We start from the raw sequence: 27,682 nt of genomic DNA on the forward strand, positions 1-27,682 counted from the left end.
CAAGACTAGTGTCTGCAAATACTGATAGAATAAAAAAGGGAGAGAATGATCCAACATGGGAAGCAGGATACACAGCAGACTCATAGAATGGCAGATGTCCTAAAGAGCACTCTGGCCTCAGAATCAGCCCTTAAGGCATTCGGATCTGGCTGAAAAGCCCATGAGAGTATTTTAGGCATGGAAAGCCAAGACACTCTGGCAAAAAAAAAAAAAAAAAAAAAGTCCTAAATGAAAGATCTCTGTGAGTGAGATCCCAGTAGAAAGAACAGGCCATCAAAGAAGGAGGTACCTTTCTCTAAAGGGAGGCGAGAACTTCCACTTTGACTATGACCTTGTCTAAATAAGATCGGAGTTGGCGAACTCAAAAGGCTTCCATAGCCTTGGCAACTCATGACTAGAGCCTAGGGAGATTACTGACGCCATAAACAAGAGTGTCAAATTGTTAAGTCAACAACAGGAGTCACTGTGTACTTACTCCTCATGTAAGAACTCTGTCCTTAATGTGTTGTTCAATGTGAATTAATGCTATAACTAGTACTGAAACATTATTTTACACTCTGTGTTTCTGTGTGGGTGCAAACTGATGAAATCTTTGCTTAATATATACTAAATCAATCTTCTGTATATAAAGATAATTGAAAATGAATCTTGATATGAATGGAATGGGAGAGAGAGCAGGAGATGGGAGTGTTGCAGGTGGGAGGAAAGTTATGGGGTGGGGGGAAGCCATTGTAATCCATAAGCTGTACTTTGGAAATTTATATTTACTAAATAAAATTTAAAATAACAAAACAAAACAAAACAAAACAAAAAAACAAGAGCCAGGAGCTTCATCTGTGTCTCTCATGTGGATGCCTGATTCCAAGCACTTGGGCCACCTTCAGCTGATTTCCCAGGTGCATTAGCAGGGAGCTAGATGGGACTTGAACCATTGGCCATATGGAATGCCCATGCTGTACCATAGCCCCAGCTGATTTTTTTTTCTTTTTCATTTCTGAAGACACTGGACAAGACTAGAGAACTCTGAAGTTAGTTCTTTCTAAGCTCTCATATTCTTTTATTCCAGAAAATATATTACATGAATAGCATACTGCACATGTTCATAGATAGACATACAGATGGCTATGTTCAGATAAAGGCAGGTTTGTATCTAGAGACTGAAATAAATTCAGTTATTACATATAGTATTTTGCATTGAAAAATCTCAGTGTGACCCCCATGTAATCCTTTGTTATTTATTTATTTATTTATACTTAAAAATGCCTGCATATTACATATATTAGAAACTTTGAAGTTTTCACAATGGAACGTGATACATTGCTAAATCAAATTTTTGACATTTTGTCTATTTGCTGTGGGTATTGCAATAACTAACATGATGATGGCATGAAGTGCCCAGTTTGATTTTTTTTTTTAATAAATTGAGGGCAAAGCCGGCGCCGCGGCTCACTAGGCTAATCCTCTGCCTTGCGGCGCCGGCACACCGGGTTCTAGTCCCGGTCGGGGCACCGATCCTGTCCCGGTTGCCCCTCTTCCAGGCCAGCTCTCTGCTGTGGCCAGGGAGTGCAGTGGAGGATGGCCCAAGTTGCTTGGGCCCTGCACCCCATGGGAGACCAGGAGAAGCACCTGGCTCCTGCCATTGGAACAGCGCGGTGCGCAGGCCGCAGCGCGCCTACCGTGGCGGCCATTGGAGGGTGAACCAACGGCAGAAAGGAAGACCTTTCTCTCTGTCTCTCTCTCTCACTGTCCACTCTACCTGTCAAAAAATAAATAAATAAATAAATTGAGGGCAATGCTATTAATACTTTCATGGGACTTCATCTTCTTGGTATTTTAGTATATAAAGGGAACTTTATCTAGATTTTTCTACCTGATTATTTCCCAGATTTTTATGGGTGCATTGGGAAATCCCAAACTGTTTATGTCGGCCGGCGACATAAGAAGCACCTGGCTCCTGCCATTGGAACAGCGCGGTGCGCGGGCCGCAGCGCGCCTACCGCGGCGGCCATTGGAGGGTGAACCAACGGCAGAAAGGAAGACCTTTCTCTCTGTCTCTCTCTCACTATCCACTCTGCCTGTCAAAAATAAAAAAATTTAAAAAAAAAAAAACAACAACAAACTGTTTATGTCTTATGGAGCTTAGCACAATCCTAACTTTGTAGCAGTTTTCGGAAGTGCCCGGCCAATCTTAAAAAAAAAAAAAAAAGAAAGAAAAAAGAAACATCCAGGGCTTAGTACCAAGTGGCTGCGGAGTCCTGTATTATTTCTGGCACGGGGAGAACTGCAGAAACCCCAGGACCCCAGAGCATTACTCTGGAATGTTTTGGAAGATAATAATCGTGGGTGGAACTCTTCCCCAGGCTTCTCTGAGTGAGTCAAGGCTGCCAGGATACTTAGGAATGGAAGCCCAGTAAAGGGACTGAGAGAAAGTTCAGTTTTAAGACTTTCTTTTTTTTCTTTTATTGCTAATTCACTTTTTAAATATCTTGATTCTGTTAGGAAAACTGCTCATGAGCTATAAATAGTGACTCAAGGAACCTGACCTGGGTCTTCTCTGAAGTCTTTTTCTGTCTCGTGGTACAGTTTTTGGCCGCTTATGTAATCAGCTGATGTACACTGAGCATTTTCTTAGTCCACAGTGGGGTAGAGAATATGAAAGAAGACCCAGTATCAGTTGGAGCAGAAAGACTATGAATATATAATGGTTAGAGGAACAAAATTTTGTTATTGTCTTGTATTACATAGTTATATATTTATATAATATACCTTATATTGTATATTTTCATCTTTACCATAAATATAAACTATTCTATTTCTTTTTCTATAAACTTACATCAAAATATACAGCATCCCCAAAAAAGAATGAATTGACTTTAAAGATTGCATGGTGTCTTCAGAACTAAGAGGACAAACTCCCAGTGGAGCTCTGGAGCCAGACAGCTCGGTTGTTGCTCAGTGCTCTGATTGGCAAGGCTGTGTGTCCTTGGTGCACTCATTTAACCTCATTTAACTCATTTAACCTATTTTGCTCCTCTGTAAGAGGGATTGCATGTCAGGGTAATTGAGAACACAGGCTCTGGAGTAGACAGCCAGGTTTAAATTCTGGGTGTGTAAGTAATTATGTAATGTTGGGCATATTACTGTGCCCCCTTTTATTCATCAGTAAAATAATTAGAGCACCTACTTCTTGGAGTATATGTCAATATGATAATTAACGTGTTTAATATATTTAAGTACTTAAATTATGTTTGGTACATAGATAACTATACTTATATAGATAGGGTCTCTTCCTGAGAGAGTGATTTTTCTTTTTTTGCCTTTAAATTTTTATTTACTTGTATTTGAAAGGTAGAGAGAAAGAATCTTCCATCCACTGGTTCACTCCCTAAATACCTGCATTGGCTTGGGCCAGTGCTAAAAGCTTGGAACTCAGTCTGGGTCTCCCACATGGGTAAGGTGACAGGGATCCGACTACCTGAGCCATTACTTGCTGCTTCCCAGGGTGGTCAGTAGCAGAAAGCTGGAATGAAGAGTGGAGCCAGGACTTTAACCCAAGCACTCCAGTATGGAATTTGGGTACCCTAAGCAGTGTCCTAACCACTATGCCAAATGCCTGCTCCTGATTTTTCCTTCAGGAGTACTTTAAAAAGAGATCTGAGAACTTTTGACCTAAACATGGCTTTCTTTCTTAATTATTAATGATAATTTGTTCCAGTGAAACAATTTGCATAAATTTTATCATGTACTTGCACAAGAAAAGAATTAATCTAAAGAGGGTTTGAAACTAAGGTATTTTCTTTCTTCATTTTGTTATTAAAAGAGCAGCTTTCATGTATTTCACATATAGAATTTTAAGCCCATAATGATATCGCCCACCATCCCTCGTTCCCACCCTCCTTCCTCCCTCCTTTTTTTCCTTTTAACTTGTATGATGACATACTTTCAATTTACTTTATAGTCACAAGCTTAATCCCCCCCCCCCCAAAATAAAGAACCCGACAGTAGAAAGTAGAAAGAGCACTGTTCTGCAGAAATATAGACAAGGGCTCTAAACAGCAATCAGATCTCAGATGTCAGTTTTACTCCTATACATTACATTTTTCTTTTTTTTTTTTGTTTTTGTTTTTTTGACAGGCAGAGTGGATAGTGAGAGAGAGAGACAGAGAGAAAGGTCTTCCTTTTTGCCACTGGTTCACCCTCCAATGGCCGCTGCGACCAGCGCATCTCGCTGATCTGAAGCCAGGAGCCAGGTGCTTCTCCTGGTCTCCCATGCGGGTGCAGGGCCCAAGCACTTGGGCCATCCTCCACTGCCTTCCCGGGCCATAGCAGAGAGCTGGCCTGGAAGAGGGGCAACTGGGATAGAATCCGGCGCCCCAACTGGGACTAGAACCCAGTGTGCCAGCGCCACAAGGTGGAGGATTAGCCTGTTAAGCCACGGCACCGGCCTATACATTACATTTTTCTATACTCTATATATTAGCTACAGCAAACCAAAGAAAACACAACATTTGTCTTTTAGGGTCTGGCTTATGCTAAGGTATTTTCTTGATTACAAACTGGTTTATATTTTCAGGAAGATGATAAAGAAGAAAGTTGTTACACTTTACATTCAAGCAATAATGAAGATAAGACTGAGCCTTCAGAAACAATTCATGATATAAATTCATCTTTAATACTTGAAGCACCCCAGGTATTTAGTGAATTTATTTCCCATTTGAATGATTTACTGTGAGCTAAATTTTCTGTGAAGAAGATGAAGCTTATCCCTACTCTGTTGGCTAAAATGATACAAATTAAGTCCCCTCTGTCTTTTATAACTTTGTTTAGTTAAGTATTTTCCTTGCTGTATCCGAGTGCTTCTCTTACTCATACAGGCAAGATGTAAGACATTGTCAAAGAATCAACATACCTTATTTCATATTATTAATATGTTTCTAAAGGTTTTGGGGGGATTGGAACATATTGTTGAAAATAAACCTGCATTTAAAAGATGATATACAAAAATAATTTCTTCGTATGTATTTTCTCAAGAAAAGTTATTTAGTCTGACCCTGCTTTATGGTTTAATGTTAGAAAGTGTGTTTTGAAGCTTTTCCTTTTCTTGTTAAAAGCTGAATTGTGCTTTTGTTACTCTGTCCACTTAGACAGTGGTTGTATTTCATGTGATGATAACTGCCTGGTGATATTCCTGGTATTTGTGTGTAAACACGTCTCAAGCTGAGACACTTTTTTTAAAAAAATTTCTTAACCATGTGGTGTGTTCTGTTGTGTCCTCTGACAGATCTTTTTTTTGGAAATAACCAAGTTGCAGTATTTAGTATATGGTGTCAATTTAAAAGCTTCACCACAAGGATCTTTAGCTATAGGGAGGAATCAATGGGGAAGAGTAGATTTGTGTCAGGAATTTATATTTGCTAACACTTAGTGAATAGGACTTAAAACAGGAATTGCCACTGATCTCTTAGAAGGAATTTGCATCATTTACCTGGGGCCCAGAGGTACCGCAGAGTTAAGTCGAAGGCTTAGCAAATCCATATGTTCCATCAGGCACTAGCCAGGAACTCAACAAAGTTCTGCACTGTTAGATTCAGTCGTATGTATTAGCTGTTCTGATTAGTGAAATATAAATTAATTTAAAAGTATACTGTATTCATTCCTTTGTTACGTTTTTTGAACACAGATAAAAATATATTTCTAATATATGATATACAAGTATCATAAAAGAGACTCAAAGTAAAAAATGGTATTTGAGGATTCACAGAGCCATAATTTTTTTTGATTACTTAAGCTTGAAAATCCTGACCTTTTAAGTCTTAGCTTTCTTAAGTAACAGTGTCAAGTGCATGCATATTTATATAACACCTTTTGTAATAGGGACATGGGTGAAATATTGTGTAGCAGTGTAATAAAATTTGTATTTCTCATGGAGAATGTTCAGGTGGTTAATGTATGATTAGAATAGCCCTTCATTTTGGCAAGGACAGATTTCTGCCTCTTATTTTTACTGTGTGTTCTTTTTCTGGCTGACAGTTATGTAGAAATGAGGGTATATTTCTCCTTGTTTGTAGTGGAGACATGCAGCTTGTGTACATGCTAGCTCTGTATGGGCATATAAGAAAGTATATCACAGTGAAGTCAGTGTTTTTGTTTTCCAGTGACTATGTATAGTGCCACCTTAAGACAGGTGTTGTTTAACATTTTTTGCAACTTTTATTTATAGGAATTTAGAGATGAGCCATATTTTAAAGAAGAACTTGTGGATGAGCCGTTTATAGATTTGGGAAAGTCTTTCCAGTCCCAACAAAAAGAAATAGACCACGACAAGGAGGCCTGGGAAATGCATGAATTTCTGACTCCTAGATTGCAGGATGTGGGTGAAGAAAGAGAAATGCTTGTTGATGAAGAATATGAGCTATATCAAGATCACCTTCAGTCCATGGGCTTGTATTCCTCATCACACCTTCAGGAGGCGACTCCTGTGCCCTCCATGGATGAACTTCACTTTGGTACCCACTTTGGTACACAGTGGCACTGCAGTGACCCAGCCGAGTCTCAAGAAGCAAGACTGGCCAGGAGTATGTATTCCCAGGAGATACAGCCGTATGGCTGTGGCACAGAAAGCATGGTAAGGGGTCATAATAGACCTTCCACTTCCTCTGCTCTTCGTGCCCATCCCTGTCTCTGCCTCCTGTAACTTTGAAAAAAAAAAAATTTAGTAGGTCTTTTTTACAGTTAACTGTTAATTTACAAGATATACCATACACTGTAGAGCTGTAAGTATAAACTCTTTTTTTTTGTATTATAAAACTTGAAAATAACAGTAGGTTTGCTGTTGTAATGGTTTCTTTGCTTTGCTTTTTTAGTGATGTTTTTCTTCTAATTTCTCATTTTAAGGAAGAGCTGTTTATTTTGTTTTTGTTTTTAATTCCTTCAGGAAAACTCTCTTGTATGTTTCTCATGTATTTGGCAGGGAAAATCAAGGCAAAATTGGTTGAAAATGTATTATTTATATCTTGGTCATCCACAGTATTCTCTATTAAATATGATACAAAAGGACCAAACTCCAGAAGATTATACTTGCAATCCTATCTTTATGCAACTTGGCAGTAAATCATTCTATCTTGATACAGTTCTCTCGCTAGTAAACTTTATTTTTTATAAAATTGTGATTAACCAGTAAGAATTCTTTCATTAGGAACATTTTTAATGTTTTATTTTTGTTTATTCAGGCAAATGAAAAGACATTTTATTTTTAAAAAATGTATTTGAAAGGCAGAGTTACAAAGAGAGGAGGGAACAGAGAGAGAGAAAGAAAGAAAGAGAAGGGGAGATTTTCCATCTGCTGGCCCAAAGGCTGGGACTGGGCCAGTCCAAAGCCAGGAGCCCAAGGCTTCTTCAGGGTCTCTCACATGGGTGCAGGGCCCCAAGGACTTGAGCTATCTTCCACTGCTTTCCCAGATGCATTAGGAGGGAGCTGGATTGGAAGTGGAGCAGCTGTGTCTTGGACCATGCCATCATCAACAGGTAGAGGCTTAACTTGCTATACCACAATACCAGCCCCAAAAGACATTTCGTAAAAAGGCAACTTCAGCAATGTTCCCTTGCTGAAGTTTGCAAGTTTCCTTCTGTGATGTGCAAAGTGTGCCTGCTTTTGTAGCATGGTGCTACTGCCTTTATGGGACCCTGGAGATTTCCTCCTGGTAGAGGGCTTTTGGGCAGAGAATAGAGGTTTTTGGATTATGCGAATGATCCTGGATGTGGAAGAGGTGATGCAAAATTGTTCAGTGAACTCCATGGACATTGGTGTTTTCCATCTTGGCCAGGCTCTTTCCTATCTCTGAAAATGCCTAGCCCCAAACAGAAGGCCCAATCTATATCCACAAATGAATATTCATAAATACTCAATTCCTTTTTAAAGAGCTAGCAATTGTTATTGCTATACTCCTCTATAATAAGAAAATTTTCCATAGTTGGCATTGTGGAGTAGCAAGCAAAGGCGCCACCTGTGACACTGGCATTCCATATAGATTCCAGTTCGAGTCCCAACTGCTCTACTTCCAATCCAGCTCCCTGCTAATGCACCTGGGAAAGCAGCGGAGGATGGCCCAAGTGCTTGGGCCCCTGCTCCCACATGGGAGACCCTGATGAAGCTCCTGGCTCATCACTTTGGTCTGGCCCAGCCCTGATATCTTCAGGGTCCCATACATGCAGTAGTACCAAGCCTTGCCCTGCAGAGGGACTCGCAAGCATTTTCAGGAGGGTGAGAGGGAAGAACTGTCTGAGGGAAGCAAGGAGGCAGTCACCAGTATCTGCCCTGTGAGAGCCATCTGGGGAATAAACCAGTGGATGAAAGATCTCTCTCCCTGTCTCCCTCTGACCCACCCCACCTCATAACTCTGACTTTCAAATGATAAAATAAATCTTTAAAAGAAAAAGAAGAAAAAAATTTTAACTTATCCAGCTAAAAGGAGATCTGAAATATAAATTCATTTTAAAATATAAATTTTTAAGGCTGTAGACTAAATAATCAAATGTACATCCATATTTACTTGATAAGTTTAGTTAAACATGTTAAAACCTATAAGATGTTAATTTCTTGCCTATTCTTACGTTTAATGATCTAATTTTATTCACATTTTTTCAGTGTGTATTTAATGTCAGTGTCTGCATCATCAGTGGAATCACTTTTTGATCATTTAGCACAACTTTCCAAACATGTCATGTTCATTTCTATTTAGATTGTTTGAGGTACAGTGATTTCTGAATTCCTACTGTCGCTCAAAATTTTCTCCCTCTCTTGAGTACTCATTTGCATAACAAGTTTTTTAAATCCCTCATAAGCTTATATTGAGGCTCTTGACAATGTAAGCACTTGTTCTACTGTTTGTTAAAGTACTCTTTAAAAAGGAATAGTCAATGCTTATAATTTGAAGGACATGCATCCTAATTACTTAATTTCCTAGCTTTTCTTTTTTGATTTCCCACAACTCATTGAGCCATACTTGCTTGTTATAACTATTTTCTTCTGTAGAAAGATTTTTATTTGTTCATTTATTTTATGTGAAAGGCAGACCAAGAGAGATCCCCCATCCACTGGCTCACTCCTCAAATGCCCACTACAGCTGGAGCAAGGCCAGGATGAAACCAGTAGCTGGGAATTCATGCTGGGTATCCCATGTGGGTGGCATGGATCTAACTACTTAAACTATCACCTGCTGTTTCCCAGGGTGCTCATAGGCAGGAAGCTGGAATCCAGAGTAGAACCAGGGTTTGAACCCAGGCACTCATATGTAGGATGCAGGTATTCCAAGTATCATCTAAACTGCTTGGCCAAATATTCATCCTAAATATCTGTATTTTAAAACCTGTAAAGTATTAATTTTTGCCTATTCCCACATTTAATATAAAGTTATAGAGGTGACCTCTGTAGATTGCACAAACTGACATGGATTGTTTTAGCCCTGGTATGTCTTGCCTAAACCATTCTGTGTTCTCTTCAAATACTCATATGTTCTTCCTGGAGGCACTGACTTGTCCTCCCATCCGCAGTGACGACAGCTAACCCTTACATGTTTAACTACATGCCTTGGATCCTTATTCTTCCATTTCTCATCACTGATGGACCCTTGTGACAATAATTTATTATTTTATGCACTGTAGAGTTTGAATATCCCTCATCCAACCTGCTTTCTGAATTTCCAAATTTCTGATTTTTTTTTGTATATTTGCACATATGTAATGAGATATCTTGGGTAGGGGACCCAGATCTAAACATGGAATTCATTTATGTTGCATGTACACCTCTTAACACAGCACAAATATGACTTTATACAGTATTGTTAGTGTAGCTGCATTTTGACTGCAGCCTATCACATCAAGTCCACTTCTGGTGTCAGGTTGGTGATGAAAAAAGTTTTGGGAGGTGGAGCCAAGATGGCAGATAGTGAGGGCGCGCACCAATAGTCCTGGAAAAGATAGTTTAATAAAAGTGGAGTTACTGTAGCCTCAGGAAAAGACTCAAGAAAAAAACTGCAAAGGAAACGCTTCTGGAACTAGTGGATGTGACACAGAGGAACTACGGGGAGCCCACCGCATGGAAGCCCAGCCGCGGGAGCTGAGCCGCAGAATCTGACCAGCACTGGAAGGGGAGGTAAGACAAAAACCTCAGAAACCCGAGACATTGGCGGGGAAAGGCAGAATGAGGCCTGAGGCCCCACTGGGGAAAGTTCACCAGGCTGACTGGAGGAGAGAAAAAAAACGAATAAATAAGGGGAACAGCATGGACACTAGCCTCTCTCTCCACTCACCTTACAAAGCTGAGCAAGACAAAGAACAGGCACCATTTTACATATGTAAAGTGGCAACCACGAGTAGCCAAGCAGAAAAACTTGACTCTGGTTGGGAGAAATAACAGGAGGTTAGAATCTAGTGAAAGTAGGTGGAGCTAACAATCTGAGACTGTGAAAATCCGAGGGGGGGGTGGTGGCGAGAAAGCTCGGGCAACCCGGTGAGAGACTGTGGAGAAATTTGAGAACACACTGAGGGCTGCATAAACTCTCTGTGTGGTCCCAGGGGTAGATCAAACAAATACCCACAGAGGCCAGATTTCAACTACCCTCAATTCCACTCAGCTGTGTGGAATTACTTCCCAACTGAGTAAAAAAAAAAGAGAGAGAGAGAGCGCGCGCAAGTGAGGGAGAGAACAATCTGGGTGAGTCACCTTTGGCTTGCCCTTAAACCTGAAGAATAAAACAGAGCTCTCTGGCCACACCCACCACAGCCTCTAAGGATCCATCAAAGCAGACAGCCCACTTAATCTAAAGGCATAGTATAACGAGAAAAAAACACCACAGCAAAAAAACCAAAGATTTTCTCCAATATGCCAAATAACAAATGCAGAAACTGAGGTAACAAGAGCAAGGAAGACACTATGATGCCCCCAAATGAACAAGACACCCCAATTCAAGATTATGAAGATGAAGAGATAGAGGAAATGCAAGAAGCGGATCTCAAAAAGTTGATAAGAACATTAAGAAGTTCTCAAAAACAAATTCTTGAACTACAGAAATCCTTAATGGACAAGATAGAAAATCTCTCTCATGATATAAAGACCTTTCACAGCAAACAGAAATTGAGCCAGGAAGACATAGAAAACCTAAACAGACCCATACCTGAGACAGAAATTGAAACAGTAGTAAAGGCCCTCCCAACAAAGAAAAGCCCAGGACCAGATGATTCACCGCTGAATTCTACGAGACATTTAAAGAAGAACTAACTACAATTCTTCTCAAACTATTCAGAACAATTGAAAAAGAGGGAATCCTCCCAAATTCTATGAAGCCAGCATCACCTTAATTCCTAAGCCGGAAAAAGATGGAGCATTGAAAGAGAAATACAGATCAATATCCCTGATGAACATAGATGCAAAAATCCTCAATAAAATTCTGGCCAATAGAATGCAACAACACATCAGAAAGATCATCCACCCAGACCAAGTGGGATTTAGCCCTGGTATGCAGGGATGGTTCAACATTGGCAAAACAATCAACGTGATACACCACATTAACGGACTGCAGAAGAAAAACCATATGATTATCCCAATAGATGCAGAGAAAGCATTTGATAAAATACAACACCCTTTCATAATGAAAACTCTAAGCAAACTGGGTATGGAAGGAACATTCCTCAATACAATCAAAGCAATTTATGAAAAACCACGGCCAACATCCTATTGAATGGGGAAAAGTTGGAAGCATTTCTGCTGAGATCTGGTACCAGACAGGGATGCCCACTCTCACCACTGTTGTTCAACATAGTTCTGGAAGTTTTAGCCAGAGCTATTAGGCAAGAAAAAGAAATTAAAGGGATACAAATTGGGAAAGAAGAACTCAAACTATCCCTCTTTGCAGATGATATGATTCTGTATTTAGGGGACCCAAAGAACTCTACTAATAGACTATTGGAACTCACAGAAGAGTTTGGCAAAGTAGCAGGATATAAAAGCAATGCACAAAAATCAACAGCCTTTGTATACACAGTCAATGCCACGAATGAGGAAGAGCTTCTAAGATCCATCCCATTCACAATAGCTACAAAAACAGGCAAATACCTTGGAATAAACTTAACCAAGGACGTTGAAGATCTCTACGATGAAAATTACAAAACCTTAAAGAAAGAAATAGAAGAGGATACCAAAAAATGGAGAAATCTTCCATGCTCATGGATTGGAAGAATCAATATCATCAAAATGTCTATTCTCCCAAAAGCAATATACAGATTCAATGCAATACCAATCAAAATACTGAAGACATTCTTCTCAGATCTGAAAAAAATGATGCTGAAATTCATATGGAGACACAGGAGACCTCGAATAGCCAAAGCAATCTTGTACAACAAAAACAAAGCCGGAGGCATCACAATACCAGATTTCAGGACATACTACAGGGCAGTTGTTATCAAAACAGCATGGTACTGGTACAGAAACAGATGGATAGACCAATGGAACAGAATAGAAACACCAGAAATCAATGCAAACATCTACAGCCAACTTATATTTGATCAAAGATCCAAATCCAATCCCTGGAATAAGGACAGCCTATTCAATAAGTGGTGCTGGGAAAATTGGATTTCCACGTGCAGAAGCATGAAGCAAGACCCCTACCTTTCACCTTACACAAAAATTCACTCAACATGGATTAAAGACTTAAATCTATGACCAGAAACCATCAAATTATTAGAGAGCATTGGAGAAACCCTGCAAGATATAGGTACAGGCAAAGACTTCTTGGAAAATACTCCAGAAGCACAGGCAGTCAAAGCCAAAATTAACATTTGGGATTGCATCAAATTGAGAAGTTTCTGTACTTCAAAAGAAGCGGTCAGGAAAGTGAAGAGGCAACCGACAGAATGGGAAAAAATATTTGCAAACTATGCTACAGATAAAGGGTTAATAACCAGAATCTACAAAGAAATCAAGAAACTCCACAACAACAAAACAAACAACCCACTTAAGAGATGGGCCAAGGACCTCAATAGACATTTTTCAAAAGGGGAAATCCAAATGGCCAACAGACACATGAAAAAATGTTCAAGATCACTAGCAATCAGAGAAATGCAAATCAAAACCACAATGAGGTTTCACCTCACCCCGGTTAGAATGGCTCACATTCAGAAATCTACCAACAACAGATGCTGGCGAGGATGTGGGGAAAAGGGAACACTAACCCACTGTTGGTGGGAATGCAAACTGGTTAAGCCACTATGGAAGTCAGTCTGGAGATTCCTCAGAAACCTGAATATAACCCTACCATACAACCCAGCCATCCCACTCCTTGGAATTTACCCAAAGGAAATTAATTTGGCACACAAAAAAGCCATCTGCACATTAATGTTTATTGCAGCTCAATTCACAATAGCTAAGACCTGGAACCAACCCAAATGCCCATCAACAGTAGACTGGATAAAGAAATTATGGGACATGTACTCTATAGAATACTATACAGCAGTCAAAAACAATGAAACTCGGTCATTTGCAACAAGATGGAGGAATCTGGAAAACATCATGCTGAGTGGATTAAGCCAGTCCCAAAGAGACAAATATCAGATATTTTCCCTGACCAGTGACAAGTAACTGAGCACCAAAGGGGAAACCTGTGGAAGTGAAATGGACACTATAAGAAACAATGACCTGATCAGCTCTTGTCCTGACTGTTGATATACAATGTAATACTTTATGCTTTTTAGTATTTTTTTTGTTGTGGTTGTTCTAGTACTAGTGGTTGAACTCTGTCATTAACACACAATTATTCTTAGGTGTTTAAATTTTAACTGAAAATTGATCCCTGTTAGATGTAAGAGTGGGAAAAAGAGAAGGAGGAGATGTGCAATTTGGAACATGCTCAATCGGACTTGCCCCAAATGGTGGAGTTAGAAACGTGCCAGGGGATTCCAATACAATCACATCAAGGTGGCATGTACCAATGCCGTCTCACTAGTCCAAGTGATCAATTTCAGTTCACAATTGATGACTCTGATAGGTCTAAGAGTCAGAGGGATCACATAAACAAGACTAGTGTCTGCTAATACTAACTGATAGAATCAAAAAGGGAGAGAACGATCCAACATGGGAAGCGGGATACACAGCAGACTCATAGAATGGCAGATGTCCTAAATAGCACTCTGGCCTCAGAATCAGCCCTTAAGGCATTCGGATCTGGCAAAGAGCCCATGAGAGTATTGTAGGCATGGAAAGCCAAGGCACTCTGGAAAAAATTAAAAAAAAAAAAAAAAAAGACCTAAATGAAAGATCTCTGTGAGTGAGATCCCAGTGGAAAGAACGGGGCCATCAAAGAAGGAGGTACTTTTCTCTGAAGGGAGGAGAGAACTTCCACTTTGACTATGACCTTATCAGAATAAGGTGAAAGTTGGCGAACCCTAAAGGCTTTCATAGCCTTGGCAACTCATGACGAGAGCCTAGGGAGATTACTGATGCCATAAACAAGAGTGTCAAATTGTTAAGTCAGCATCAGGAGTCACTGTGTACTTATGTCTCATGTGGGATCTGTCCTTAATGTGTTGTCTAATGTGAAGTGATGTTACAACTAGTACTGAATCAGTATTTCTACACTTTGTGTTTCTGTGTGGGTGCAAACTGATGAAATCTTTACTTAGTATATACAGAATTGATCTTCTGTATATAAAGATAATTGAAAATGAAAAAAAAAACTGGTGTTAAATTGGAAATGGCATAGAAAATTAATCAATTTTTAAAAAATATCATGTAGGATCTCTGTCTTTAATGTGCTGTACACTGTTATTTAATGCTATAACTAGTACTCCAACAGTATTTTTCACTTGGTGTTGCTCTGTGGGGGCAAACTGTTGAAATCTTTACTTAAAAATACTAAACTGATCTTCTGTATATAAAGAGAATTGAAAATGAATCTTGATGTGAATGGAAGGGGAGAGGGAGTGGAAAAGGGGAGGGTTGCGGGTGGGAGGGAAGTTATGGGGGGGGGGGGAAGCCATTGTAATCCATAAGCTGTACTTTGGAAATTTATATTTATTAAATAAAAGTTAAAAAAAAAGAAAAAGAAAAAAGTTTTGAATTTTGGCACAATTTGGATTTTTCAGAATAGGGACAGCTCATCTGTAATTATTTAAAATTTTATTTTAATTGACACATTATGATTGTACATATTTACGGAGTACAGTGTAGCATTTCAGTACATGTATGCAATGTGTAATGATCAGATAACTGGCATGTTACTTCATACATTTATCATTTGTTCATGTTGGAAACATTCAAAGTCCTCTTTACTAGCTACATTGAAATATTCAGTGAGTTGTTGTCAACCATAGTTATCCTCGTGTGCATTATAACCTATTCCACCTGTCAAATTGCACCCCCATACTCATTAACCATCTTCTCCCCATCCTTCTCAGGCTATGGTAACCACTATTCTCTGTTTCTGTGAGATCGACCTTTTAGCTTCCATATTTAAGGGAGAACACATAGTAGTTTTCTTTCTGTACCTAATATATTTTACTTTATGTAAAGTCCTCCAATTCACCTCTATTGCTGCAGATGACAGAATTTCATTTTTTTGCAGCTCAGTGATATTCCACTGTGTATGTGTATCACCATTTCTTTAGCCATTCATGCATTAATGACATCTAGGATGATTGCAAATCTTAACTCTCCTGAATTCTGTTGCAATACCCATGCAGGTGGAGAGGAAGGATATACTGATTTTAATGCCTTGGGATATATACACAAGTAGTGAGAAGGCTGGATCATATGGTAGTCTTCTTCCTAGTTCTCTTAGGCCTTGCATACTGTTTGCATAATAGCTGTGCTAATTTTCATTTCCGCCTCAGTATAGAAGATTTCCCCTTGTTTTGACTCCTCGCTAGCAGTTATCTTGTTGGTTGTTTTTTTGTTTTTTTTTTTTAAAGATGTTTACTTATTTGAAAGGCAGAGTTACAGAGAGGTAGAGGCAGAGGCACAGAGAGGTCCTCCATCTGCTGGTTCACTCCCCAAATGGCTACAACTGCTGGAGCTGGCCTGATCCGAAGCTAGGAGCCTGGAGCTTCTTCCAGTTCTCCCACATGGGTGCAGGGGACCAAGGGCTTGGGCCGTCTTCCTCTGCTTTCTCAGGCACATTATCAAGAAGATGGATTGGAAGTGGAGCAGCTGGGACCCGAATGGGCGCCCATATGGGATTCTGGCAGTGCAGGTGATGGCTTTACTTGCTATGTGACAGCAGCAGCTGCTTTTGATCTTTTTAATAGTCATTCTTACTGGAGTGAGATGATACTGCATTGCGATTTAATTTGCAGTTTCCTGATAATTAATGATGGTGAGCATTTTTTCATATTCATGTTGGTCATCTGGATATCCTCTTTTTGGAAATGTCTATGTAGCTCATTTACCCATTTTAAAAAACAGATTATTTGATTGATTTCTGGTTGAATTATTTGATTACATTAGATATTAAGCCCTCATTGAATAGTTTGCAAATATTTCCTCATGTTCTGTAGGTTGTCTCTTCACTCTGTTGATCATTTCTTTCATTGTGTAGAGCTTTTTTAAAAAGAAAAAAGATTATTTATTTATTTGTAAGGGAGAGTAATGGGAGAGCGCAAGTACAAGCAAGCATGAGAGAGGAAGATCCAGTGCTCCATTATAGGATGCTGACATTGCAAGTGGCAGCTTGCCCTGCTGGGACATAGTGCTTAGGCCCTATATAAGAGCTTTGTAGCTTGATGTAATCCCATTTGTCAAGTTTTGCTTTGGTTGCCTGTGCTTTTAGGGTCATATCTGAAAAGTCTTTGTCTGAACCAGTGTCCTGAACTGTTTCTCCTATGTCTTCTTCTAGAGGTTTCACAATTTCAGGTCCTTGATTGATTTTGAGTTGTTTTTGTCTCTTGTGAGACAAGGGGGTGTGATTTCCCTCCTCTTTCCATGGGTGTCCAGTTTTCCCCAGCAGCGTTCATTGAAGATACATTCTTTTTTCCATTGTATGTTCCTACTGCATTGTCAAAAATCAGTTGACTGTAAACACATGAATTTATTTTTGGGATATCTATTCTGTTCATCAGTCTGTGTTTTATGGTAGTATCATGCTGTTAGGATTACTGTAGCTTTGTAGTGTGTCATAAAGTTAGGTATTATTTATTTATTTATTTATTTAAAGATTTATTTTATTTATTTGAAAGAGTTGCAGAGAGAGGTAGAGACAGAGAGGTCTTCCATCTGCTGGTTCACTCTCCAGATGGCCACAAAGGCCAGAGTTGTGCTGATCTGAAGCCAGGAGCCAGGAGCTTCTTCTGGGTTTCCCACATGGGTGCAGGGGCCCAAGGACTTGGGCCATCTTCTACTGCTTTCCCAGGCCATAGCAGAGAGCTGGGTCAAAAGAGGAGCAGCTGGGACTAGAACCGGTGCCCATCTGGGATGCTGGCACTTCAGGCCAAGGCTTTAACCCACTGCGCCACAGTGCCGGCCCCAAAGTTAGGTATTGAAAGGTTTACAGCTTTGTCTTTTTTCCCCTGTAATATACCCGAATTCTGCAAGTGTTGACAAGATTCACAGTATCCATTCTGATCGTATTTACAAATATGTAGTTCCCAATAGTCTATTTAGAGGATACTTTCCAAAAGGGTCAAAGAACATTATTGGTTATTTAATATCTGTTTTGGGCTACAGATGTAGCTATATTTGTGGAATACAATTAGTACCAAAGTACTTTATTTTTTTATTTTCTTATTTTCCAAAGATTTTTTATTTATTTATTGACAGGTAGAGTTACAGACAGTGAGAGAGAGAGATAGAGAGAAAGGTCTTCCATCCAATGGTTCAACCCCCAAATGGCCACAACAGCTGGAGCTACGCCGATCCGAAGCCAGGAGCCAGGTACCTCTTCCTGGTCTCCCATGTGGATGCAGGGGCCCAAGCAGCCAGGATTCGAACTGGCGCCCACATTGCACTACAGGCGATGGCTTTGTGCCGGCCCCTACCCTTCTCTTTACTAAGAAGTTAGACACATAAATCTTCTTTAACCACTTAGTGAACTATTTGTTTTCTCATATTCATATGCATACAAATAAATCTTTTTTTCTCTTTTTAATATCTTTTGTCAGTTTAATTTGCATTCTTATAGGCACAGACCCAAACTGGTACAGGAAAAACTTTTTCTCCTCAACATATACATACAAGGAAATATTATTGACTTAAATAAGGGAACAAGTTCTGACACATGTAACAGCATGTAAGCAACTTCAAGGCACTACACTAAGTGAAATATGCCAGACACAAAAGGAAAATATTGTACCATCTGAATTCTCTGAGGAGCTTAGTATAGTCAAATTCTTAGACAACAAAAACATGGTTGATTGGTTTCCAGAAAATGGGAAAATGGAAGAAAGAGCAATTATTGTACAAGGAGTTTTAGTGCAGGAACATAAAAAGTTCTGGAAATGGATAATGATGGTCATTTTACAATAATGTAAATATTTTTTAAAAATTTTTTTGAGAGGTAGAGAGAGAGGGAAAGAGGGAGAGGGAAGGTAGAAGTGGAAAGAGGGAGGGAGGGAGGGAGAGAGAAAGAGGAAATTTTCATCTGCAGATTCACTCTCCAAATGCCCACAACAGCCAGCACAGACTAGGCCAAAGCCAAGAGCCTAGAATTCAATCCACATCTGTCACATGGATGGCAGGAACCCAGTCACTTGAAGCCTGCCAAGATCTCCATTAGCAAGAAGTTGTGGAATCAAGATCAAGAGTAGGTATTAAACCCAGGCACTCTGATAAGGGATACAGGAGTCTTAATTGCTAGGCTAAATGCTCAGCCCACAAGTATCACTGAATTATGCATTAAAAAGGGTTAAAATAGTAAATGGTGAATTTAAAAAACTTACCAAAGCCAAAGTAAATCTATAAACCTTAATGCTTTTACCATTCAACTAAAATGGAGTATGAGGGTGGCAGACACAAAATTTAAAGTACTTTGGTACTGGGGCCAGCGCTGTGGTGCACTAGGTTAATCCTCCACCTGCAGTGCCAGCATCCCATATGGGCACCGGTTCTAGTCCCAGTTGCTCCTCTTCCATTCCAGCTCTCTGCTGTGGCCCGGGAAAGCAGTGGAAGATGGCCCAAGTGCTTGGGCCCCTGTACCCATGTTGGGGACCCATAAGAGCCTCCTGGTCCTGACTTCGTATTGGCACAGCTCCGGCCGTCATGGTCAGTTGGGGACTGAACTGGCAGATAGGGGACCTCACTCTCTCGCTCTCGCTCTCCCCGCCCCCCTTCTCTCTGCCTCTCCCTCTCTCTCTGTGTAACTCTTTCAAATAAATAAATAAAAATCTTAAAAAAAAAAAAAGAGAAGGAAAAGTTTCTAAGGGAAGAAAAAATTTGTTTAAGAAAGCAGATGAGTATTCAGGAGAACAAATGGGAGATGAAGTTTGTGATAATGTTTACTTATGTAGGTTTGAGTTATCCTTTCGTGTACTTCATGTCTATTACACTCCTCAAAAGGGAATTTATAGTAGGTTTATTCTCAGTATTGGGAATAGACCCACCCCACCCCAGGAAGGAATTTTTGAGAGTGAAATTTCCCAGAGGTTATACTCATAAATGAGGATCAATGAAAAGGCTGCTTTCTGCATCTGTCAAACTTCAAACATCTTTAGCTTAAAACCATCTTCATAGGCACTCTGTCATGCTGAGTGGATGCCTACATTTATCCCACACTGTGTTTTCCCATTCATATGTTGATGGATCACTGGGTTGTTTGTTATATTTGGCCATTGTGAGTAATGTTACTATGAATATTGCTTTCAGTTCTTTTGGGTGTATACCCAGAGCATGGAATTGCTAAATCACATGATCATTTATTTTTAATAAGTAATTTATTGTTAAGGAAATACTATACTGTTTTCTAAAGCAGCTGGATCATTTTACTTCTCCCCCAGCAGTGCACAAGTTTTTGGCTTCTTCATGTCCTTGCTAACCGTTGTTATTTTCCGGGTTTATTTGTGTGTGGGTGTGTGTGTGGGTGTGGGTGTGTGAAGTGCTAGTTTATTATGGTTTTCCACTAGCATTTCTTTAATAATTAGTGATAATGAGCAACCTTGCATGTGCTTATTGACCATCTTTATTCTTTGCAGAAATGCCTGTTCAAGCCCTTTTGCCCACATCTTAAAGATGTGGCTCTGAGGATTATTCATCTAAGGGAAACTCTGTGTTCTTATTTTTTTCTCAATTTAGGAGATCAAGGCTGTCATGCTCACTACATTGAAGTCCAAGATTTGAGTATCAGTTAACTTAATTACCATTAACTTAAAAATAAAACATCCAAATGGTCCAAAGTTATTGCAGAAATTCTTCTTTTTAAGTACTTAATGCCTGCTCGCTCCTCTTTATTTCTCTAAGAAATTCTTATTTTATTCTAAGCAAACTAACCCTATCTCCTTTATTACCCCTATTTAATATTTGAATTGAATTCTGTATTCTTTAGTCTTCATTAGGTATCTGATATAGTTACAACTTGATCTATATTCATATGCTGTTTAGGGAAAAGCCAGCAGTATTTGGTCACCAGTTTATGAGAGATCCTTTTACCATTGAAGTCTGACTAATAACAGAAAAATGTAGACCATTGTAAAAGGTATAGTTTATGCTTTTATTTAACAACTAGAATTTACAAGAATAAAGAATAATAGTGTTATTCACCTTAAATGAATTAAGGCATTTAAATTTATGCCTATAAGGTTGTTTTTTTTTTTTTTTTTTTTTTTTTTTTTTTTTTTTTGACAGAGTGGACAGTGAGAGAGAGACAGAGAGAAAGGTGTTCCTTTGCTGTTGGTTTACCCTCCAGTGGCCACTGCGGCCGGTGCACTGCGCTGATCCGAAGGCAGGAGTCAGGTGCTTCTCCTGGTCTCCCTTGGGGTGCAGGGCCCAAGCACTTGGGCCATCCTCCACTGCACTCCCGGGCCACAGCAGAGAGCTTATGCCTATAAGGTTTTAAAAATAAATGAAATACTTAAAGCTATGTTCTATATCTTAGTCTGTTTAGACTATTATAACAAAATGCCATTAACTGGGTAAGATATATAAAAAAAGAAATTTGTGTCTCATGGTTCTGGAAGTTGACAAGTCCAAAGTCAGGGTTCTGTCATCTTCAGCATCTGGTAATGGCTCACTTTCTGGTGCATAGATGGTACCTTTGGCTGCTGCTTCAGATGGATGTACTGGTCATGCTCCTTTGGGCCTTTTTTTTTTTTTCCCCAAGATTTATTTATTTGAAAGAGAGGCAGAGAGATCTTCCATCTACTGGTTCACTTCCCAAATGTCCACAATAGCCTGAGCTGGGCCAAGCCAAAACCAGGAACCAGGAACTCCATCTGTGTCTCCCATGTGGATGGCAGGGGACTCAAGCACTTGTGACATCTTCCACTTCCTTTTCAAGTACATTGGCAGTCAGCTGGATTGGAAGTGGAACAGCTGACAATCCAACTGGCGCTCATATGGGATGTTGGCTTCACAGGCTGTGGCTTAACCTGCTGCACCACAACGCTGGGCTTGTGCTTGTTGTTTAAGACAGTTGATTCCATTCATGAGGGCTCTGCCCCCTTAACCAGAACCACCTCAGAAGAAATGACCTCACCTCTAAAATCTTCACCTCAAAAAGTAGGAAAACTCCATTTCTGTCCATTTACCATCCCAGCAGGGTTCAAGAATTAAATTGATATAAGATAGATTAACAGAAAAGCGTACAAATTTATTTTCCAAGTTTTATGTGCCATTGGGAACCCTCATAAAGAAATGAAAATCCTAAAATGCTGCTGGAATTAATTATTTAACGTAATGGGTATTGAAATTATACGAGAAGGCATAAAAGTTAAGATTTCTAGCAGGTTCTATAGGGCATTCTCTTGGTCTCAACTTCTGCCCTTGAAGAAAAGAATATTGCCTTTCCTTCTGGTACAGGGAAAGTGTTATTCTTGTGAGAATTTTATCTTCTGCTTTTAAGAAACAACAGGAAGGTCAAAGTTGTCTTTTTTATCTGCTGTTTCTCAAGTGTCTTTTGTAAGGCCAGTGTAGCAGAGGAGTCTATTTTAACCCCTCAGGAGTTAGGATTTCCACACAGGAATTTTGAGAGGACACAAACATTTTAGCATTCTGGCAACTTGGAGCTTTGGAGGACCATGAACGATGTGCCTGTGGGAGGAGGACAGAGGAAAGTGGGATGTTATCCCCAGTGCTTACCCTTAGGCTCTAGAGGGGGAAAACTAGTGTTTATCAGGCAGATGGGCATGCTGGAGAGGAGGGCACAGCAAAGGCTTAGGCTCGTGGAAATTCACTCTGTCTCTAGCATCACCAATGAAGCTGTTTAAATCATGGGCATTGGCACAACATGCTCCATGTTGACCTTGCTTAACTTGGTGGATCTTTTATTCCTCTACCTTGATAAATGTTTGTATCCCCTTTTAACATTTTTAAGACAGAATTTTTGTTCAAAAGTCTGGCATTTGGAGAAGGCATGTTTACAAGGTAGAACTCTTGCAGATACTAAGTTACTGCCTGCCACAGGATAAACTGTCACTGGAGAATGCCTGCCTGAAACCCAGCTTCCGCTATTGTTATTATCTGATTTGAACATTACAGTGTTCCAAAGGTTTTCATAAAGCACTAATACATTTCCATCTTTCTTCCTCAAGATGAAGGACAGTTTTGGACTGGATCCCCTACCATCCGTATCCTCAACTGAAGGAAACAGCCAACAAGGTAGATTTGACAACCTGGAGGATCTTAACTCCTTGGCAGAAAGCAGTCTGGATTTAGGTTTGTGGTTTCTGTTTTTTATAAACATGTGTTAGATTATCTGTAGTCTTTGTGTTTTGTCTTTGTATACAGAGATTTTTAATGTGACATTTTCATTCATTATGATGTTTTAATTTAAATCTACTTTATAATTAACCTACTTCAAAGTACCTGAAAGAATTAACCTGGGTCATACTTCAGCCTAGAATTTTCAGATTCCCTTTTCTGAGAGGACTACATTTTCTCTGCCTCATTTTCCTTCTCTCTTAGCATTTTGGATCAAAACTAACACTAGAACTTACACTAAATCTGAAATGTCTCTGTTAATGTAAATTAAAATCACTGATACTGTTAAATGACATTGTTAGCTCATTGAACGGTAGTGTTAAATATTAATAGCAGAGGCATATTTTAAAGTTATGAAACACTTTATAGTCATATATTAGTTTTAGTACATAATAACTTAGTTTCCATTAAAGAATTCTAAAAATATAGTGCTTCTCCTTAACTCTCCTCAATATTGATTCTTATATACTTTTGAAAACTTGTCTTTAAAAACAATTTTCCTCCATCCAGCACTGAAATATCAAAGTCATTATGATATTAACATCCCTAGGTGAGACTGTTAAGTTCTTTCTTAGAACTGGGATTTATAGAGCCATTGTTCAGATTTATGCTGTCATTCACCTGTTATGACTCCACTCAAGAGGAAGTCTCTCTGGGGGCATTTCTCCTATTACATGCTAATACCTTGTAAGAGGAGAGAATTATAGAAAGTGGTGGAACCGTTTCCTTTAAGATTGGTCCAAGTGACCAATTTCAGTTCACAATTGATGGCTCTGATAGGTCTAAGAGTCAAAGGGATCACACAAACAAGACTAGTGTCTGCTAATACTAACTGATAGAATCAAAAAGGGAGAGAATGATCCAACATGGGAAGCAGGATACACAGCAGACTTATAGAATGGCAGATGTCCTAAATAGCACTCTGGCCTCAGAATCAGCCCTTAAGGCATTCGGATCTGACTGAAGAGCCCATGAGAGTATTTTAGGCATGGAAAGCCAAGACACTCTGGAAAAAATAAAAAAGAAGACTTAAATGAAAGATCTCTGCGAATGAGATCCCAGTGGAAAGAACGGGGCCATCAAAGAAGGAGGTACCTTTCTCTGAAGGGAGGAGAGAACTTCCACTTTGACTATGACCCTGTCTGAAAAAGATCAAAGTCAGCAAACCCTAAAGGCTTCCATAGCCTTGTCAACTCATGACTAGAGCCTAGGGAGATTACTGACGCCATAAACAAGAGTGTCAAATTGTTAAGTCAGCAACAGGAGTCACTGTGTACTTATGTCTCATGTGCGATCTGTCCTTAATGTGTTGTCTAATGTGAAGTGATTCTATAACTAGTACTAAAACAGTATTTCTACACTGTGTGTGTCTGTGTGGGTGCAAACTGATGAAATCTTTACTTAGTATATACAGAATCGATCTTCTGTATATAAAGATAATTGAAAACGAAAAAAAAAAAAAACAAAACCTGGTGTTAAATTGGAAATGGCATAGAAAATTAATTAACTTTTAAAAAATATCATGTAGGATCTCTGTCTTTAATGTGCTGTACACTGTTATTTAATGCTATAACTAGTACTCCAACAGTATTTTTTCACTTGGTGTTGCTATGTGGGGGCAAACTGTTGAAATCTTTACTTAAAAATACTAAACTGATCTTCTGTATATAAAGAGAATTGAAAATGAATCTTGATGTGAATGGAAGGGGAGAGGGAGTGGAAAAGGGGAGGGTTGCGGGTGGGAGGGAAGTTATGGGGAGGGGGGAAGCCATTGTAATCCATAAGCTGTACTTTGGAAATTTATATTTATTAAATAAAAGTTAAAAAAAAGATCGGCATCCTACTAAGTAAAATCTCAAGAATGGAATCCTCAAAGGTAAAAACTGAAGGCATCTATGAGGTGATGCTACTTTAGCTTTAGAATACCTAAGATTAGAAGGAGGAAAATGAAAACTTTACTACTAAAACTCTCCAAGCGGTTTTTAAAATTTACCACGTTTCTATAGGTTTCTGACTACTAAATACTAAGAGATGGCTTATGATATGAATGAGCAGACTGTATCTTTTGATTACTATTGCTACTGTGTGGCAGTCGTGGCACTATTTTGCATCAGATCCTTCTTTGTTGGGAAGTGGAGGACAAGGGCTGTGTGGTGTAGGATGCTTAGCCAATTCCCTGGCTTCTACCCATGGATGTTGGTGATGCTCCCTCTCCTGGTCTTAACCACAATGTCTCCAGGAGTTGAGAGCCCCTGCTTTATACCCTCCAGATTGCAGCCTAGATCCCCTGAGCCCTGCTGTATGTGCTATCTAAGGGCCTCAAAGGTACGTCCTCTGCCTTCTGCTGCCTATATCAGTTTCCTGTGGCTGTTGTAACAAATTCCCACAAACTTGATGACTTAACAGTAGAAATCTGTTTTCACTGTCCTAGAAGCAGGGAGTCTTAAATCAGGTGCTGTCATTCTTCTGAAGGCTCTAGGGGTGAGTCTGTTCTTGCCTCTTTCAGCCACTGCTTGCTTCAGCTCTCTCTGACTTGTGGCTGCTTCACTCCACTCTGCCTCTTTTTCCCCATGACTTCCCCATCTGTGTCTATTCCTCTGTCTCTTAATCAGGGTACTTGTCATTAGATTTGGGGCCCATGAGAATGATCCAGAATGTACTCATTTCAAAATCTTTCACTTAACTGCATGTGAAATGACCTTTTTCCCAAATAAGGGAAAATAGTTCTCAGCCTCAGATATATTTGGGGGTGGGGGGAACACACCATTCAACACACATTATCTTAATCTATTACTTTGCAAAGCCCTGGGTATTTATTCTTAGATAGTTTAACTTTGGGAATGTCTTTTTTTTTTTTTTTTTTTTTTAAGATTGATGTATGTATTTGAAAGGCAAAGTTACAGAATGGGAGAGAGACAGATTTTCCATCCACTGGCTCACTCTTCAGATGGCTGCAACTCCTGGAGCTGGGCCAATCTGAAGCTAAGAGCTTCTTCTGGATCTTCTATGTGGGTGCAGGGGCCCAAGCACTTGGGCTATCCTCTGATGCTTTCCCAGGTGCATTAGCAGAGAGCTGGATAAGAAGGGAGCAGCTGGGACTTGAATCAGCACCCATATGTGATGCTGGCACTGCTGATGGCAGCTTTACCTACTACACCACAGTGCTGCCCCTAACTTTGGGAATGAAGGTGGGCTTTTGTATCTTAGACCTGGCAACATAGAATAGCATGCATAACCATGTATGTGCTTTTCGTGAAATTTTTTGAGAGCTTCTGAAATGCTATGTGCTAGACATGAGTATTTAGATTGCTAGTAACCTTGAGTGAGCTGAGAAATTATTGATACAAAGTTGATATACATTTTAGTAGCATATATATTAAATTCTCAGATTTTTATTTTCCTCCTGAGATCCTTGTCCAAAAAATGCAGACTTTCTTTCCATCCTAGGTCCTCTGCACTAAGCAGTTAACCTGCTGTGTCACCAGGAAAGCCCCTGGCCTTCTCATCAACCTTCTCCATTTCCTCAGCTGTGAAATGATGGAGTTGGTCTAAGTGTTCTCTAAGGCCCTATTCAGATCTGTAGCTCATTGTCTACTATTTATAACAACCTCAGATTTACATATAGGGAAGCTGATTCAGAAATCACTTTTGATTGTTACTTATGTGGAAAGGACCATTTTTGACTCTGGTTAATCTAAGACCATATATATGTATTTGAAAGGAAGAGTTACAGAGACAGGGGTGGGAAAAGAGAGAGAGAGAGATTCCATCTGCTGGTTAACTCATCAAATTGGCCCCAAAGGCCAGGCCAGGCCAAAGCTAGGAGCCAGGATCTTTATACAGGTCTCCCATGTGGGTGCAAAGCCTAAGTACTTGAGCCATCTTTTACTACTTTCCCAGGTGCATTAGCAGGGAGCTGGTTTGGAAGTGGAGCAGGCAGGAGCACCTATATGGGGTGCCTGTGCTGCAGACTGTGGCTTAACCTGCCGATACTATGGCAATAGCCCTCAAGATTATATAGTTTTAAGGAGCTGATTCTTCTCCTGGACTGTGAAGCTATACCTATAAATTATCATAATTAATAATATAAGGCACACAAGATAAATTCCAATGGATGTTGTATTTTGTGTTAAAAGATTTCAGAAGGGGCCACAATTGTGGTACAATTGGTTAAGACAATGCTAGAACTCTGGCATCCCATTTTGAAGAATCTTATTCCTATCCCGCTTCCTGCTACTGTGCCTAGAAAAACAGCAGAAGCTATGGCCCAAGTGCTTGGATCTCTGCCACCAATGTGGGGGACCCTGACGAAGTTCTGGATTTGGCTTTGACCTGGACCAGCTCTGGCTATTGTGGCCACATAGGTAGTGAACCAGTGGGTGGAAGATCTCTCCATTTCTCTGTTTCTCCGTCTGTTACTTTGAAATCTTTAAAAAAAATATGTTTTTTTAACATTGTAGATAAAGGTTCTGTTTCCCAGTCTCTGACTACTCTTCCCTGAATTGTACCTCCAGTGACCTTGCAGGAATTTCTGTTAACAACCCCAGAGGTCACTGCACAGGCTCATTTGCAGGCCTGTCTCACACTGTAAGTTTCTGAAGGGCAAGATTTGCCTCTGGCCAGGGCGACATACCATGTGCTCAAGAAACAGGGATAGGCTGCGTATATGTGATTATTCAACAGGCTATCAGTTGACTTTCCCCCTCATTTTTTTTTAGCTGCTAAATTATGCAAGAACCCAGTCTCCTCTCTTTTTGCTTTTATTCTGTTTGTTATTCAGTTCTTCCACTTCAC

At 39.7% G+C, this 27,682-nt stretch overlaps 1 protein-coding gene across 9 annotated transcripts in view; it reads left to right on the forward strand.

Annotated features, from left to right (window-relative positions):
- PATJ (PATJ crumbs cell polarity complex component) overlaps positions 1 to 27,682 on the forward strand; it is a 445,385-nt gene that overhangs the window by 138,022 nt on the left and 279,681 nt on the right. For 8 of the 9 annotated variants that reach the window (XM_062191443.1, XM_062191441.1, XM_062191445.1 and 5 more), the window contains exons 19-21: positions 4,574 to 4,690; positions 6,221 to 6,625; positions 22,720 to 22,843. In XM_062191443.1, the coding sequence (XP_062047427.1) occupies positions 4,574 to 4,690; positions 6,221 to 6,625; positions 22,720 to 22,843 (646 nt within the window). The remainder of the gene's footprint in view (positions 1 to 4,573; positions 4,691 to 6,220; positions 6,626 to 22,719; positions 22,844 to 27,682) is intronic. The other variant, XM_062191447.1, reaches the window with a different exon arrangement.

The sequence above is a fragment of the Lepus europaeus genome, chromosome 5 (genome assembly GCF_033115175.1).
Source record: "Lepus europaeus isolate LE1 chromosome 5, mLepTim1.pri, whole genome shotgun sequence".
Classification (NCBI taxonomy): Eukaryota; Metazoa; Chordata; class Mammalia; order Lagomorpha; family Leporidae; genus Lepus; species Lepus europaeus.